At 34.6% G+C, this 18402-nt stretch overlaps 1 protein-coding gene across 2 annotated transcripts in view; it reads left to right on the top strand.

The window, feature by feature from the left end:
• LOC113516253 (sialin) overlaps positions 1–17080 on the top strand; it is a 71872-nt gene extending 54792 nt beyond the window's left edge. For both annotated transcript variants that reach the window (XM_052895201.1, XM_052895202.1), the window contains 4 exons: positions 8349–8496; positions 8983–9123; positions 10592–10677; positions 12100–17080. In XM_052895201.1, coding sequence (XP_052751161.1) covers positions 8349–8496; positions 8983–9123; positions 10592–10677; positions 12100–12270 — 546 coding nt within the window. In that variant the 3' untranslated portion in view covers positions 12271–17080. The remainder of the gene's footprint in view (positions 1–8348; positions 8497–8982; positions 9124–10591; positions 10678–12099) is intronic.
• Positions 17081–18402: the final 1322 nt, after the last annotated feature.

Genomic DNA, 18402 nt, shown 5'->3' with positions numbered 1-18402 from the left:
ACTTTGTACAAAAGTCGATGGCTTGGGTACTTCTGTTCCATTCGTGTTTCTACCGTGAAGCAGTTGTGTTTGCATGGCTTTGTTTCGGTTTGAAGGGTGGATATGGCGTGAATTTATTGGGTACAGAGGAATAACACCTGAGTCCTCAGGAATGGCAATGCATGGGGGGTATCATGGGCGAAACAGTATACTCTGTTATGTCTATGCTACTGCTCATTTCTATAGGCGACGGTTACCACTTTCCATCAGGTGGGCCGTCAGCTTGTTTGCCATTCTAAGTTGTATAAAAAAAAAAAAAAGTTATATACTTAGTTAGTGGGTTGGTTTCGTAACAATAAAAATAAAGCTAACACTAATACGAAAGTTAACAACTTTCCTCTGGAGAACTGGACGCAAATCAGAGAAACCTATAAGACATAATATTTATTAGACAATACATATTGCGTTTGTTTAAAATCACATTTTTAGTATTCGTTTCGTTTAAAAAGGAACCGATCAAGGTCTTCACGTGTTACTTAATATGTTATCACTGTATAATATTGGTATTTCGCAATATACCTTAAACTAAAATTGGTGATACATTCAAAATGGTAAGATAAACTTTTGAATCCGTAACGTTCTCTTAAAGGCATGTGAAATTCACAAGGCATTATTAATCTTAATTTGTTAATAATATTGTTATTGTAAACGGATTATTGTATATCGTCACTAACATGTAACAAATCCCACACACGTTAGATTGTGTGTAATTGTCCAATTTTGAAACCGAATTATAATATGGGTAATAACCATATTATAACACGGGTGTGTTATTTTAAGCAGTTTGTAAGTAAATTTCGAGAACATACATTTATTTGTCACATTTTTCATATTTATTTATTTATATACATATTTTTTGTGAGTTTTACAGTTTTTACCAATGCACTCAACTAAAAATTAAAAAAATTAAACATTATAATAATACAATATTGAAATAATAATAAAAATCTAATTATGTTATATAAAATAAATATTAAAAATGCATTTCTGCGTTATTATGTGTTTATTATGTTTTTCATACGATTTAATGATATTCTGGACATTTCCAATAATGAATTTATAGAACACATGTTGTTTTTCGTGACTTTTTAATCTTTTATATGATTTAATGACATTTTCAATTGACTTAAAAAAGTAGGAGGTTGTCAATTCGATTGATTTTTTTTTATTTGTTAACTCCGTTAGTTGTAAACCGATTGGTAAATTCTTTTTAATCTGAAATTAAGTACTTATAGATTGGTCCTGATGAGATTTTATCAAAATCGCTTTAATAGTTTAGTTTTTAAAATCAATATAACTGTTTTTGCAACAATTGAAGTCTGTTTTTTTTTGTAGAACACATTCTTTATTATATACAAATATATTAGATACATATAGGTCAGGGATTATATTCGAGACTACATTTATATATGTATATTTGCAATTTTTTACATGTATAATATTAATAGTAATCAATAACAATCACAATTATTTTTATTTTTTCTCGTTTTGGAATAATCTAGGAAAAGGTTTTTTTTTTATACAACTTAGAATGGCAAACAAGCTGACGGCCCACCTGATGTAAAGCGGTAACCGTCGCCTATAGACATGACAGAGTATACTGTTTCGCCCATGATACTTAGATAAGCTAATCTAGATTTATAGATAGAAGTTTGGAAATACCTTCAATGACTTTAAAGATGTTAAAGATACCAAAAAGTTGTTTTTGTTTTTTGGCGCCAATTCAAAGTACGGTCAGCTGTACCCGTTGCGTGTATGATTACAGCGAATATTGACAGTGCATTATGTAAATGCATGTAAATATTATTCATCACAAACGTTAAAGCGACAAGGCCCGCCATAAAATTATAATGAGAGGTTAATCCTTCGATAGAGTACGTGCTGATTCACTGAAGGTGAATGCACCAATAGCGACCGGCCGGATGTACCTACCGACTTGACGAGGCAAGCTTTTTTAATAAAGGGGTCAAAATGTGCAAAACTGGTTTCATTAGGGTTGCATTAAAGTAACATAGTACTATTTATGTTACTAAAATACGTTTTCTGTTTGTTATTTATTTAATGTTTGAAATTTGATTAGTTTACAGTTTTGGTGGTAAACTTTCATTCCTTTAATTGCTTACAATTGACGAATTTGTACAACAAAACCTGCCCTAGTTTCGCATGTTATTTAAAAATAATATATAACTCATGTTACGTACTGAAAATTTAGCTTTCTACAGGTGATATAGTTTTAAAAATTGATTAATATATATATATATATATATATATATATATATAAATATATATAATATATATATATATATATATATATATAATATATATATATATATATATATATATATATATATATATATATATATATATATATATATATAAAATATATATAATATATATATATATATATATATATATATATATATATATATATATATATATATTTTAATTTATCACTTTTGTTGACTGGTATAGAATGCCATTAGCTGTTAAGTTCGCCATATGTACACTTACTATACATATATTATAAAATTGTTTAAAGTTTAAATAAATAAATGTTGAAAAAACCTCAGTGTCAATAGCCAGTATTAAAACTCCACAATAGTATTCGTTCATAATTAATGATTCATATTCTCATTTGAAACTTGCGTAGTAGTTTGAATAGGAGGTCTGTGTTATTCAGAGAGAGAGTGAAGTAGTTTCCTATTATTTAAAAGAGTTTTAGAAGAGGTAGTTCCACAGTTTAAAATTTTACCTTTATAATATATTATATTTTAATTGAATTCCTTCGCCGGCGACAGTACGGCAGTATCTTTTTCTATGGACGGTAATTTGCAATGGCGGCAACTTGCCGGGAAATTATTTTAATCTGCATCTGGCGCCAGTGAACTATTAAGTAATCTGTGGACAGGGTCTGTAAATAAATGACGGTAAAAAATTTTAATGCAAAAACATCCGTCTAGGTTCCTAAAAATATAGGGTTGCAGCAAGCTCTAGTAGTTGACACTTGATAATTTATTAATTATAAATTGTTATAACCCTTCTTTGCATGACTTTTTTATTGGTGAAATAAATCAAGATGATATAATTCATGTTCAAAATTAAAGGAAAAATGGTTAAAAAAATAAATTTGATAGCTATGGGTTTTTTCTGCAATGGACATTAAAAAGGTATCCAGACACGATCAACTTAAAGTGAAATTGTTCTTTTATATAATTTTTGAGTATTTAATGTTATGTTGGAAATTTCCACCATTTAATATAAATGACATTAATATTATTAATATTGAGACTTTGTATAAAACTTGATTACTTGGGTACCTCTGTCCCATTGGTGTTTCAACCGTGAAGCAGTTGTGTTTGCAAGGCTGTGTTTCGGTTTGAAGGGTGGGATATTGCAGTGAATGTACTGGGTTCAGAGGAATAACACCTGAGTCCTCAGCAATGGCAACGCATGGGGGGTATCATGGGCGAAACAGTATACTCTGTTATGTCCATGGTACTGCTCATGTCTATAGGCGACGGTTATCACTTTCTGTCAGGTGTGCTGTCAGCTTGTTTGCCACTCTAAGTTGTATAAAAAAAAAATAATATTTTTATGATATTAATGTATGATTGAAACAATTATAAAGGGTTATGGTTATACCGGCTCTTATGAATTGAGTTATCGCTGAAGTGAAGTAGAAATTTAAGAAATTTTCTCGTGATATTATCATTCTCACACTGAGATGATAACGGCTGACCGTTAACTATCCAACTGCTAAACATAAGCCATCCCTATAAGGGGAGTTTTGCCAGTAACGCTACGCTTTGGCAGTTGGGTTGGAAATTTCAGTTTAGTTTTTTAGGGACGCTGCTGCCTATCCTTCTACTATTAAGTTCTCTTAGTCGACTCTTACGACACGGGAGAGGGATGATAGGATTGTTAGAAATGAGGTCTAATAGCCCTATTGCTAGCAATACACCCTCTCAGGTCGACCTCCACGCGGTTCCTTCTGGAAACCATCGTGGTTAATTCTTGTTGAATTCATCATGGTGCGCCAATTGACCTGCATTCATTCTCACCTGTCATCTTCCACTGGTGCCTCGTCGGTGTATACCGATAGCGCGGGCGGGGTTACCATTCCATTTTTATACATTAACAAAAAGACTTATGAAACCCATGAAATAAACGAGTGGCACATTCTATGCCGGGCTCACACGGCCATTTTTAATTTTCCGTTATTAGATTTTTATTTGAATTTCCTTTATTTATTCATGCGTCAATGTCTCCGTCTTAATGTGCTAAAGATAATGATTGCATACTGTTTTCTATGATAGTTTAAAATTAAAATGTGGTTTTAAGATATATTCACAGTAACACCGGTACTAATACCCATTTTATTACTGGGAACATTAATATTTCTATCATTCAACTCTAGTGATTTCTTTGGCGTTTCTATTATTAGACTTTAAAAAGAAATAAAAATGTGATGACAACCCTAGCTTCGTAACTTTTGTTGCTATGTACTCATTAAGCGCCTATTGTGTCCGCGGCCTATAAGAATGTGACAACCCTAGCTTCGTAACTTTTGTTGCTATGTTCTCATTAAGCGCCCTTTGTGCCAGCGGCCTATAAAAATGTGACAACCCTAGCTTCGTAACTTTTGTTGCTATGTACTCATTAAGCGCCCTTTGTGTCAGCGGCCTATAAGAATGTGACAACCCTAGCTTCGTAACTTTTGTTGCTATGTACTCATTAAGCGCCCTTTGTGTCAGCGGCCTATAAGAATGTGACAACCCTAGCTTCGTAACTTTTGTTGCTATGTACTCATTAAGCGCCCTTTGTGTCAGCGGCCTATAAGAATGTGACAACCCTAGCTTCGTAACTTTTGTTGCTATGTACTCATTAAGCGCCCTTTGTGTCAGCGGCCTATAAGAATGTGGCAACCCTAGCTTCGTAACTTTTGTTGCTATGTACTCATTAAGCGCCCTTTGTGTCAGCGGCCTATAATTCGCCATTCCGCGTAACGTGAGTCACTCACTAACTAGTAACCACAATTAGTTGCTAAGCCCACGCGGCGCCCTAATTGTAGACAGTTATACGGCACACTGATTACTGCTTGTATACGATTCGCATTGGATGCCCATTTCGTGTATACTCAAGGTCCAAATAGAAAGTTTTTTTTTTATGGAATGAAAATGCAATGTACCATAAACCTCGTTTATGGTACAATGCATTATATATATATATATATATATATATATATATATATATATATATATATATATATATATATAAGCTTACCATCAAGGGGGCCCTCAACTTGTTTGCTATTTCAAGTTGCATAACAGAAAAAAACGTCCTACATTGTATGCTAGGAACGTGTTAATTACTATTAATGTATGTATGTTACCATCAATCTCTATAATTCCGTATTCTATACAATTTCCAATATTTATTTACATTGCTGTCGTTCTAAAGGTTGACTGGGAGAAAATTCTATATAGTATTAAGTCTTCTTTTAGTACCAAAAATTTTTTTTGTAATGTGGTCAATTTAGATTAAATAAATAAATACTTAAGCAATGTATAGAATATTAAATATAATTTATTTTATTTTACCTAGATATTCTATACAATTATCGAATATGCAGCCGATGTAATAGACGATAGAAGGAAGGGATACCATTGATTTATTATCAACGATATGAACAATGTTGGAAAAAATAAAAATAAATAAAAACAGCCAAAAAGAACTGACTCTGGAATTACTAGTTAATAAAGCATTATGATTTTATGACTTATATAAGTAAGCCAAACACATAAGTAGATATTTTTTGTTAATACTTCAAACAAATTTCAACTTTAACTTCCCTAAGAATATATAATAAATTTGAATAATCTATCTATCTATATACTTATAATAAATCTGTAGAGAGGTCAATTCTGTACATGAAATATTGTTCCAAAATAACCATCAGGGGGTGATTAGTGATCGATACTGATGCCAAAAATGCAATCAGTAAAATGTTCGTTATAGAAACAAAAACTACTCGACGGATTTTAATGAAAATTTGCTTTTCATCACGCTACGATCAATAGGAGCAGAGCAGTGTAGGGAAATGTTGGGAAAACGGGAGAAGTTACTCCATTTTTAAGCTTCCGTCGCGTGTGCAGCCTTAATGGCCACTTTAAAATGTAAAAATGTCCACCCATACGACGCTGGGACGGGCCGCTAGTATTTGATAAATTTGATTGTAGTAATTCTTAAAATATATTTACACATTGTCGCTGGACCATCAGGTACTCCCTATAATACCTGAGCGATGTATCATCCATTACTAAAGTATGTAAAGCATAATAATATTCATACATTACCTGGACGTCTCAGATATTCTATATATGGCCTGGATATAGTATTTTATTATTATATTAGCCATTAACTGTCCACTGCTGAACATAGGCCTTCCCCATGAGGGGAGTTTTGCCAGTAGATGCACGTTTGGCAGGCGGGTTGGCAACCACAGTTGGTTAACCAGAGTTAGTTAGATGTTGAAATGAAACGAAATGAATTTATTTTGCTACAATGCAGGTAATTTTAGATGATAGAGGTTTATATTTCCCCTGTACATTCTGCCTCTATGTCGGCGTGCAAATTTTATCAATATAAGAAATTTATATATATATATATATATATATATATATATATATATATATATATATATATATATATATATATATTCTACATTATATATCCTTTCATTTGTCATACAATGTATTATTATTATTTATTACAGTAAACGGAAAATAAAATCCTGTACAATAGTTGTCGAAATTAATAAAATATTTCAACAAACTGTGATATTAATTAGTGTATAAGAACAGAAGCATCAATGGTATCTCTAGTGTAGGTTGTGAAGTGCATTTGTGTTTTTAGCGAAATATTCATTAATGGTATAAAACCCAATACATAACAGTCAATCTTTAAGCTTACGTTTAAACACTGTTTTAAGAGAGATACTGCTGTCCATCTCTCGACTATTAAATTCCCTTAGACGCCTCTTACGACACTAATGGGAAAGGAGCGAGTGGTCTATTCTATGCCGAGACTATACGGCAACGGCTGGGTATTGTATGGAATACCTGAATTATATACATTGCCGGTAACATATACAATTATTGATGCAACCTTGTATTATATGACACTTGTAATAAATATGTGCGTATGCAAATTTCACGTGTTACTGATAGTAATATGCTGGTCGACACCATAAAACGAATATCTAAGTGTCTCTATTACAGATACCTAAATATTCACTTTGTATATATATATATATTTCTCAAAAAGGGTTAACGTCGGACAGGCAGCCGGTCGTAAAACTAAAAGCTAAATCTTTTTGTAATATGAATAAAAACATATTACGCCGACCCCAAGGGTAGGAAGATGATGAGATATATATATATATATATATATATATATATATATATATATATATATATATATATATATATATATATATATATATATATATATATATATATATATGTGTATGTATATATATATATATATATATACACACACATATACACATACATATAAGGACTTTTTTAAGAAACAATAATTTTAGAAACACTTTTATTGATTTCAAATTAATTACAGAGAAATAGAAAATAGGAATGTTAGCGCTGATAGTTCTATTCAATCTGCGCAGTTTTTCTGTTCATTGAATGTGAATTTGCTGTAACATTGACGTCAATGGTGTTGACGGCAATGTAGAATGGAAACTGTTTTATGATTAAAAGCAGTTTAAAATTTTTTTATACAACTTATAATAGCAAACAAGCTGACGGCCCACCTGATGGAAAGTGGTAATCATCGCCTATAGACATGAGTAGTATCACGGACATAACAGAGTATACTGTTTCGCCCATGATACCCCCCATGCGTTGCCATTTCCGAAGACTCGGGAGTTATTCCTCTGTACCCTGTAAATTCACTGCCATATCGCATCTTTCAAACCGATACACAGCCATGCAGACACAACTGCTTCACGGTTGAAACACGAATGGGACAGAGGTATTGGGTACCTTGGCAAACGACTTTTGTACAAAGTCTCCCTCCCTCTCCAGTATAACAGTACCCAATGTTAGTTATTTAGATTACACGGTTGATTTAAGATGTATCAACGTACAAAGTACTTCTTTATACTGTGATTGTACTGTGAACATACATTTTTCTATTCTATTCATCAGAAGCATCTTGACAAACCATCGTGTTAAACCACTATACTACCGATTTTGTCAAACTGTAACACTACTATCTTTCCACAGAATGGTCTCCTGTCATCCCTGCCATACTTGGGCAAGTATTTGTGCGCGCTCGCGTCTTCCGTTCTGGCGGACTCGCTGCGCAAGAGTGAGAAGCTCTCCACCACCGCTACCAGGAAACTGTTCACCGGCTTCGCTGTTGGAGTTCCAGGTATGATTGTACTAGCTTTTAAAATCATGGTCAAGATTTTAAATCTCTGTAATTGGAAAAGTTTCTGGTTTAAATTTGGAAGCCCTTATTCTATTCTGAAGTTTCTTAGATCCTAAACTGACGATATGATTTAAAAACAGTTTTTTTTTTTATTTGAATTGTGTTATTTTTTTTTAAAGTATGTCCCGTATCATCATCATATCAGCCTTTAACTGTCCACTGACGGACATAAGCCTCCCTCTAAGGGGGTTTTACTAGTAGTTGCTATGCTTGGCAGGCGGATTTGCAACCACAGAGATGTTTTAAGAGGGACACTGCTACCCATTACTCGTCTCTTACGACACCCACGCGAAAGGAAGAGGTGGCCTATTTTATGCCGGGACCACACGGTTTTGTGTATACTAGAAGTTATCCCTCCTATATCCCTTATCCCCACTTGTTTGCAATTGTTTCTAGTTGTATAAAATATACATGTTGTAATTGCAGGTATTATGATGTTGGCGCAAGCGTACTTCGGCGAGGACCGGGTGTGGTCCATCGCGATCTTCACGTTGGCGCTGACCATCAACGGCATGGTGACCGCTGGCTACCTCGGCAACGGTCTCGACATCGCGCCCAATTTCAGTGGTATGTGCTACCAATTTCCCATCAATTTAATCATGTCTCCAGGAAGAACCGCATGGAGGTCGACCTGATTGGGGAATTAAACTAGTGGTCCTATAATTATCTATTATTAAACAAGCCTCTTTCCAATGTTGGGGGAAGGGATTTTTAGTAGTGTAGATCATCAGTCCCATTGCTAGCAATATATCCTATCAGGTCGACCTCTTCTTGGCCCCCAGGAAACCATCTTGCCAAATTCATGGGGGATTAGTTACGATGTGCCAACGGACTTGACTTCATTCGCTTATTCGGCTCCCCGTGCTAGGCTAGGTTACTACCATACCATTATCATTCTTAAAAAAACCCTGCTTCAATATAGGGAATTAGTCTGGGTAGTCTGAGCAATTTTTGTATGTGTGTGTGTATGTATATATATATTATTGGATGAAGATGGAATGGTAACCCCGCCTGCGCTAATGGGATACGCTGGCGGAACACCAGTGAAGGGTGCTAGATGAGAATGAAAACAGGCCAGTTAGCCCATCATGATGAATTCATCAGGAATTAACCATGATAATTTCCAGGGGGAACCGCGTGGAGGTCGACCTGTGGTTGGGTATATTGCTAGCAATGGGGATTCTCAGTCTCCATTACTAACAATCCCTTTCCCCTCTGTTTGTATATATTATTATCTATATATTAGTGCGCCACTTATTCTTTGTCTTTTTCTCTATGTCCTCTACCCAAAGGTTATCTGGAAGAGATTGCTTAGCGATAAGACCGCCTTTTGTATCATTTATCATTAAAATTTACTTTATTCATTGTTTTTTTTTAAATGGTGCAATGTAAATAAATAAATACCCTCGGGTATGTCCCTAACGGTTCGTTGTCCAGCTCTTGATAGTTCTAGCTAAACAATAAGAAAAATGGTGTAATTGAGTGACATTATGTAGAAAATTTATCACTACTCGGATTTAGGTTTCAACCGACTTCAAAAAAGGAACAGGTTCTTAATTCAATTATATATATTTTTTAAATGTTCGTTACTTTATAAATTGTAAATATATATTTATTTCTCTCACAAAATAACAACATAATAAAACTTAAAGCTACATAGGTTACAATTTAAAACAATCTTTGTGAGAGACTGGTGTCGAAACTTTTTAATGGATGATAATGGAATGATAACCCTGCCTGCGCTATCGGTATACACTGGCGGGGCACCAGTGAGGGATGATTGGTGAGGATGAATTTGTAGGGCAGTTAGTTCATCGTGACGAATTAAACGATAAATTAGACACGATGATTTCTATGGGGAACCACGTGGAGTTCGACCTGATTAGGTATATTGATAGCGACGGGGACTAATCTCCCCATTACTAACAATCCCTTCTCCTCTAATGATATGATCTCGGTACTAGAATAGTTTGGCAAAATTCTCTCTGTTGCCAGTAATTTTTATTTTAGCTAATTATTGTTTGTGATTTGCCAGGAACAATCTTCGGCTTGGCGAACACACTGTCTTCATTCGGCGGCTGGTTGTCCACGTACATGGTTGGAGAGCTCACCAAGGAAAACGTAAGGAAATCTTTTTCATATATCATAAAAATGGCTAACAATTATACGTCCCGCCATCTGGTGAGCGGTTATAATACTATAGAGAATGAATTAATACTAATCCATACAACAAAGATATTGCTGATATCAAATTGAAATTTTTATTTTAGGGATAGATTTTTTTACAACACAGGGGGCAAACGAGCATGCGGCTCACCTGATGGATTTTTTTTTATACTACTTAGAATGGCAAACAAGCTGACTGTCCACCTGATAGAAAGTGGTAACCGTCGCCTATAGACATGAGCAGTACCATGGACATAACAGAGTATACTGTTTCGCCCATGATACCCCCCATGCGTTGCCATTCCTGAGGACTCAGGTGTTATTCCTCTGTACCCAGTAAATTCACGCCATATCCCACCCTTCAAACATAAGTGACTACCGCCGCACATGATCACCCACAACACCAAAGGAATTGCAGGTGTGCTGCCGGCCTTTTAAAAAGGAATATGCTCTTTTCTTAAGGGTTATGATGTCGTATCGGTTCGGAAGTACTGCTGCTGGAAGTTGATTCCAAAGAGTGGTTGTGCGTGGAAGAAAGTGCCTTGGAAAACGCATGGTGGAAGACCGCCACTCGCCCAGATGGTTGGGATGAATTTAGAGAAATGGCGTGTCGGAATTAACCTCATTCATCATCATCACTTCAGCCATTTTCCACTGCTGGATATAAGCCTCCCCCATAGACGGCTATAAAGAACGGTCCAGGGCCACCTGCGTCCACTGACTCCTTGCAATGCATTTCAGGTCGTCACTCCATCTAGTGGGTACCTCATTCCTTCAATTGTATTGTAATCAATGTATTTATATAAATGTTCGCTGCTGAACGTGGTATACGTCCCACTTAGAGGGTTTTGCCAGTAGTGGTCACTCTTGGCAAGCGGGTTGGCAACCGCAGTAAAGCTTTTAGAGATGTTTTAGGAGGGACGCTGCTGTCCATCCCTCTAACATTAAGTTCTCTTAGTCACCTCTTACGACACCCACGGGAAGAGAAAAGATGGCTCTTAATGTATTTACCAGAGGGAGACTTTGTACAAAAGTCGATTGCTTGAGTACCTCTGTCCCATTCGTGTTTCAACCGTGAAGCAGTTGTGTTTGCATGGCTGTGTTTCAGTTTGAAGGGTGCGATATGGCGTGAATTTACTGGGTACAGAGGAATAACACCTGAGTCCTCAGGAATGGCAACGCATGGAGGGTATCATGGGTGAAACAGTATACTCTGTTATGTCCATGGTACTGCTCATGTCTATAGGCGACGGTTACCACTTTCCATCAGGTGGGCCGTCAGCTTGTTTGCCATTCTAAGTTGTATAAAAAAAAAGTCTGGAGATATTTCTATTACTTGCAGTAACATTACCAATAGAACAATTTTTTAATTTCCAGAACACCGTCGATCAATGGAGGATAGTGTTCTTCATTCTCGCTGGTACGTACGTATTTGGTGCGGTGACCTTCGTCACCCTCGGATCTGGTGAACTCCAGCCATGGAATAGCCCGAAGGAAGTGGCCAGGGAGGAGCACGAGGTGGAACCGCTGAATGAGGAGAAGGCGTGAGGCTCTAGTTAGGATCAAGGAGTGTCAGATATGTCAGTTGTAAATTATTTGAACGAAAAGGTAAAAATTATGATGGGGCTGCCAAATGAGAAAGTCGAGGATAAGTGGTATTGGTATTCCACTCCGATGTGATCCCGCTTGTTGTGGGTTCGAATCCAGTGACATAAAATTATATTATTATATGTCTATTTAATAAAATTTTTTCAGTGATGGAAAATACCTTGAAAAATATCACTGGTTATTTAATAATAAAAAATGTTGGTCTGTAAGAGATTGCCCTAGCGATAAGACCGCCTTTTGTACCTTAATGTGTATATTTCAATCTGTATTTATGTTACTGTATTTCACTTGAATTATTCAATTGTCATTGTATATTTTTGTTTATGGTGCAATAAAATGTTAAATATAAATAAATACAATTATTTTGTTTAATTCCGCTACCATTGGTATTTATGTGACTGGCAACACTCGAAGATTGGCCAACACTATTACTATCAGAAGTTCCACAACCTTCCATATTAGCTATCAATCTTCGACTGTCATTTTGTTCGCGCATATTTTGCAAAACACTTGTTTACTTCACCTCTAAACGAGCCATCTTCAGGCAAATTATTAATGCTGCTCGGAGCCTAGGGCCTATAACCGTTGGGCGCTTCAGTCATTATTTGCAGTTTGAGTGGCCAGTTTCAAGTGTTGCCAGTCACACAAATACTATAGTAGTAATAGTAGCGGAATTAAACAAAATAATTCTGATCAATTAACCAGTGATATGGACTTACGCAGGATAACACCTAAGTAATAATCATAATAATAATTAGTTTTTTTTTATGCAACTTAGAATGGCAAACAAGCTGTGACGGCCCACTTGATGGAAAGTGGTAACCGTCGCCTATTTTTTTTTTTGTATTGTTATATTTTTTATGGAACTCTTATTCTACATACTTCTTATCATACATATTTGTATATCTAAGTAGATACACGTTTGTTACAATTACTTTATGGCCAGATACTGGTAGATATATATATTTTTTAATTTTGGTTTAAATTATCCTAAAGCTCAACATTGTTTACAATTGGCATACTGACCAGAAGAATTTACGTTTTGTTCAAGTACTTAAATGTATAAACGTGAGTATTTCCAAAAAGTATTTTGACAAAACTTGAATTTGTAGCCTCCAAAGTTTTGATTATTGAATCAAAATGTTTAGTTTAAATAATTAATTTTACATTACAAATAATTCTATATCTATGTCCGCAGTAATAAAAAAAAATTGCCAAATATTTTAAAATTCGAACACGGATTTCGCTATATAGACTAGCGGATATTTTATAAATTTATTTGTTGTGTTAAAATTGAATATACCAATTATTAGAGTAAACAAAATATAATATTGTCAACATGGATTTATTCAGAAATATTTCAATTATTTGTAAGGTCGTCAATCCGAGAGATACCGGTAAACTCGCCTTTACAACGTTGTATTTAAACATTATCGGTGAACGCTCTTTACACCATAATATATATATACGACTCAGTGATACCCCATAAAAGATTGTAGTCATGAACATTTTAACGATATATGAACTCTTTGGTCTTGGGTAGTATGCGTCCATAATGCCTTATCTCAAGTTATTTGCAATATTATAATATATGTTTACTCTAATATTGGATGTAAAAAAAATAATAATAAAAAAAAAAAACTCAAAAAAAGGCTGTTATTTATAACGAATGTGATTTATAATGTAACGTGCCGGCATGCGCAATGGACACTCGGCTTATGAAACTAGGGTTGCCAACTTGCAGATGCAATAAAAAAAAATTAAATTATATATTTTCATTTAATATTTAACATTCAACTCAATGTGTCATACAATTAAATATTGTATGGCGCATTGAGAAATGGGTCAACGCGTAGATACGTACTTTTAATTTGTAATACAGTGATGTGCAATCCGCTTTTTTGGTTTTAAAATAGATACCCTATTTTGATACTTGTTTTTTTGTGTAATCGAATTATCTACATCGAATACTCGATTTTGCGAGTAATTACTGAGTATTCGAGTCAGTATATCGACTAAAGAAGTTAGACTTACTGAGTACATTAAAAGGAGTGATTGGTTTAAGACCTTGTTAAGAAAACGTAGAACTTATTGCGATTCAAAATGTGAGACGTAAATCTTAGAATTACAACATACGGTGAGGTATGGAAGCGTTTAAAAGAGATCATCATAATATAAGATACGCGAAATACTAGAAATACACATAAGCATATCGTATGTAGCGTGATGTAAATTGATGAAGTAGGTTATAGGCCCAGTTTACATTTGGCCAACGCGTTGACGGGCTTATGCGTAAGGATACCATAAACTACATCTGGTAGGCCTATTACGCGCTGTCTAAGGTGTGCATTCATTTTATACACATATAATCTCTCACTAAACGCGCTTAAAGTTCAGCCTCTCGTTGAACGAGGTCTCATTGGTTGGCAGTTGGTAACCCTAACTGTAATGGTGATTCATACGGAAACCCGACTCGCACTAAGAGAAAATCTAGATATAAGTCCCAAGAAATCTTTATAGCTAGTTTTGTTGGTCTTACTATTACGCTTTTGGTAAAATATAATATGCTAGGCTCTTAGGTTCTTGACCCAATGAAATTTTAAAATGAAACTTGTTTAATATTGAAAAAAAAAAATAGGTCATAAAACGGTCCATTTCGCGTGGCGCTATTAATATTTCTAACATTCCACAATAGTTGAACGTTTGGTAAAACGAAGCTAGTTCTAGTTATGTTTTAAAAAATATATCAAATTAATTTCATTGGGTCTTCTTATAATGAATGATATTACACATTATAAGGTAACCTACGCATTGAAAATCGTACTGATAGTTGTGATTTTATAGTTAACGGGGACCAAACTTGGGGACAACAAAATTTATTGTACGTACGTATAATTCTTAGGTATAATTATAATGATCATGTCATTCGTACAATAGGTAAAAAGGGCGGGAAATATGAGCGGGAAATGGAATTTAAACTTTTTTTTTAATGAATTGAAATTAATTGTGCATGTAAAATTTTTAATTTTAGAATGTTGCCCTTGAATAAAATTTACAAATATTTAGTATACGTAATAGAATCTACTTATCTTTCATACTGTCCTCGTTTTTTCACCACGTAACCGAGGAAGTTTTTATTAAGTATGTATTTTGTATATTATTTGTAATGATTACTTACTGTAACGCATAATAATTTTATTATATCTTGCAACCTCCTACAAATCTTTAACTATTACAATGTTTTGTCACTTTCGTTCAAACTGAGAGTTTAGCACAAAAGAAGGAGACAACACAGTTAAATAGCGAAAATAGGTTTGTAGGTGGCTTTTAATTTTTATGAATAAGGGCCTAAAGTTTAATCAATTTTGTAATAATTTCTAACAATTTATAGGTATGTACAATAAAACTAAATAGGTTTCTTGATTATTTACAATTATTAAGTAATTATATTAGTATCAATTATTATTTATTTTTCTATTTTGTCGCGTGTTTAGGAAATTATAAAGCCATTCTACGTAGTTGTTCACCAGTGGAATTGAAGACACATGACCATAGGCAATTCTCTAATTTTTACCATAAGAAATAGATATTAAGATTATGCCATGTTGCAATTAGCTTTATTACAAGGGACAATGCATTGTTACTGTGCATTTTGACAGCTGTGATAAAGAGGCTTGTCTATGGCCCTACCTGTACTTCGTTAGTGCCTAAATTATTACTTTCTCAATTTTATTTTTGGAATGATACGATATTTTACAACGGCTATTAGTAGTTCCTAAATTACGATCAGTATTTATTGACTATTTTTTCATTATTATTATTTTTATTTCCATAGACAATATGCGTGCATGTTATTGTAATCAGGGTAAAAATCCATAGAGTACATTTTAATATAAATAAAAGTTGTTATAAAAAATAATATTGGTTAAGCAGGATTGTCTGTGGAAATCGTAACAAAAAGTATTTTTGTTTGTATGAAGGGATTGTGGTCTATAACAGAACATAATCTCTCTTAATCTGTATCCAATTATTTTTTATTTCTAATTAAAATATGTTTTATAGTGGTTTTACATAAATATTCTAAGTAGAAAATTAAAATGGTTGTCTAGGAACAGAATAATAATTAATTTATAACCCATCATTTAGATTATTTAATTCCAACATATAGAAATAATTATTAAGTTGGCAAGTTGACGTGTTAGTTTTATTAAAAACTGGTTCATGTTCATATAGTCAAGTAGCAAATAGCTTTATTTCTGCAGTTTGTTAGGTGATTTCAAGAGTTTAAATTACTAATCCAAAACAGAGTATAAATTTAAAGGTAAATCGCACCACTCATTCAAAACGTTTAATACTTTCCATTGCTATTAAATTAAGTATTGTTCTTACATCGAATAAGTAGGTATATAGTACTAATTAAAAATAATTGATACCTACTTAATTCTTTTTTCAAATCACGTAAAATTCGAAATATTTCTATTATATGTCAACGAAACGGCATTAACTTGTTTTCTTTCTATATTTACAATATTAATTGTGTGATTGGCAATAAACAAACCATTAACAATTTTACCGAGTGACGATTATGCAGCATGTGTGTGTGTGTGTGAGTGAGAAGTGTGTATTTATGGCAATGTTATGGCATACTACCGTATATATGTATAATTCATGTGGAAGGAACAAATTGTTAATATAGAGACATTTCTCTTCGTTTGTGAATTATTATTGAAAATAAAGATTTTACTAGAAATGATCGTTTTATTTTAATTTGAAGCTTTACCTTGTAGATGGGGAAACTAATGAATCGTGCTGCCCATAGATGTATTTAGAAGGGGGCGGCGGGTTATTAATTGGTAATGGAATGGTAACCCCACCTGCGCTATCAGGGCTGTTTGATCCTGTTACTAACATTCCCTTTCCATGGGAAGCTGAGTTTGTCGCGGACACCACAAGATTCAAGCGAATACTTTGAAAATTTTTGAGAATACATACGAGGTTTGTCCGGAAAGTACGTATAAAAGTTTTTTAAAAATTTTATTTTACAATTATTCAGGTAAATCAATTTTATCCCCTTCAAAGTACTCCCCCTGTGACATAATGCACTTGTGCCAACGCCGTTTCCACTGTGAGAAGGCTCCTTGAAAGTCCTCTGGTTGTAGGTTTCTCAGCTGCCCCGTCGTAGCTTTTTTTATCTCATTTATGTCCCCCAAATGCCGCCCCCGAAGTACCAATTTGGTTTTTGGGAACAAGAAGAAGTCACACGGGGCCAAATCCGGCGAATAGGGGGGTGTTCGGTCACCGTAATGGAATTTTTACTCAAAAACTCACGGAACGATCTTGGCGCAAATTTTTTTCATTTGAAGTTTGTTTCTTAGAATTTCGTGGACCACGGTTTTGCCCAAATTAAGCTCTTCAGCCACCTGTCTGACCGTTAAACGACGGTCCCCATTAACACAAGTTCGAATTCTTTCCACGTTTTCGTCGGAATGTGAAGTGGAAGGACGTCCTGAACGTGGGTCATCTTGAACGCTTTCTCGGCCCTCTCTGAATCTTTTTAGCCACTTGTGGACGGTTGGTTCCTTCACAGCATCATCCCCATAAACTGTTCTGAGATCGGCAAAAATTTCACGGCCATTCTTGCCGAGTTTCGAGAGAAACTTGATTACGACGCGCTGCTCTTCAACGGAAGCGGGCTCCATGCCGACGGGGTTTCGTTAAGAGGTAACTTCACAGATGGCGTGACAAGCCAGTTCGCACCGCACGGCGGTCAGACCAGAACTGAAGCATTGTTAGGGACATAAGGAAGGGGTCCTGCGCTTACCTGGCCTCCCCACTCCTCTTTCTCGCATTCCAGAACACTTTTATACGAACTTTCCGGACAGACCTCGTATGTGCATTTTTAAAGGGCTGACCCCTGAACCTGAGTTCTCGCTAGAAAATATTTTTAAATACGCTAATAGCGCTACTCATATCGGATAAATTTTAAACTTGTGATTTCTAATATATAGGAAATATAAATTACTAGCAGTTCCTCGTGGCCTTTACCTGTGAGAATCAATTAATTTTATTTAT

This window comes from Galleria mellonella, unplaced genomic scaffold (genome assembly GCF_026898425.1).
Source record: "Galleria mellonella isolate WM207_F2 unplaced genomic scaffold, CSIRO_AGI_GalMel_v1 utg266, whole genome shotgun sequence".
Lineage (NCBI taxonomy): Eukaryota > Metazoa > Arthropoda > Insecta > Lepidoptera > Pyralidae > Galleria > Galleria mellonella.
This window is presented reverse-complemented; position numbering and strand designations above follow the sequence as displayed.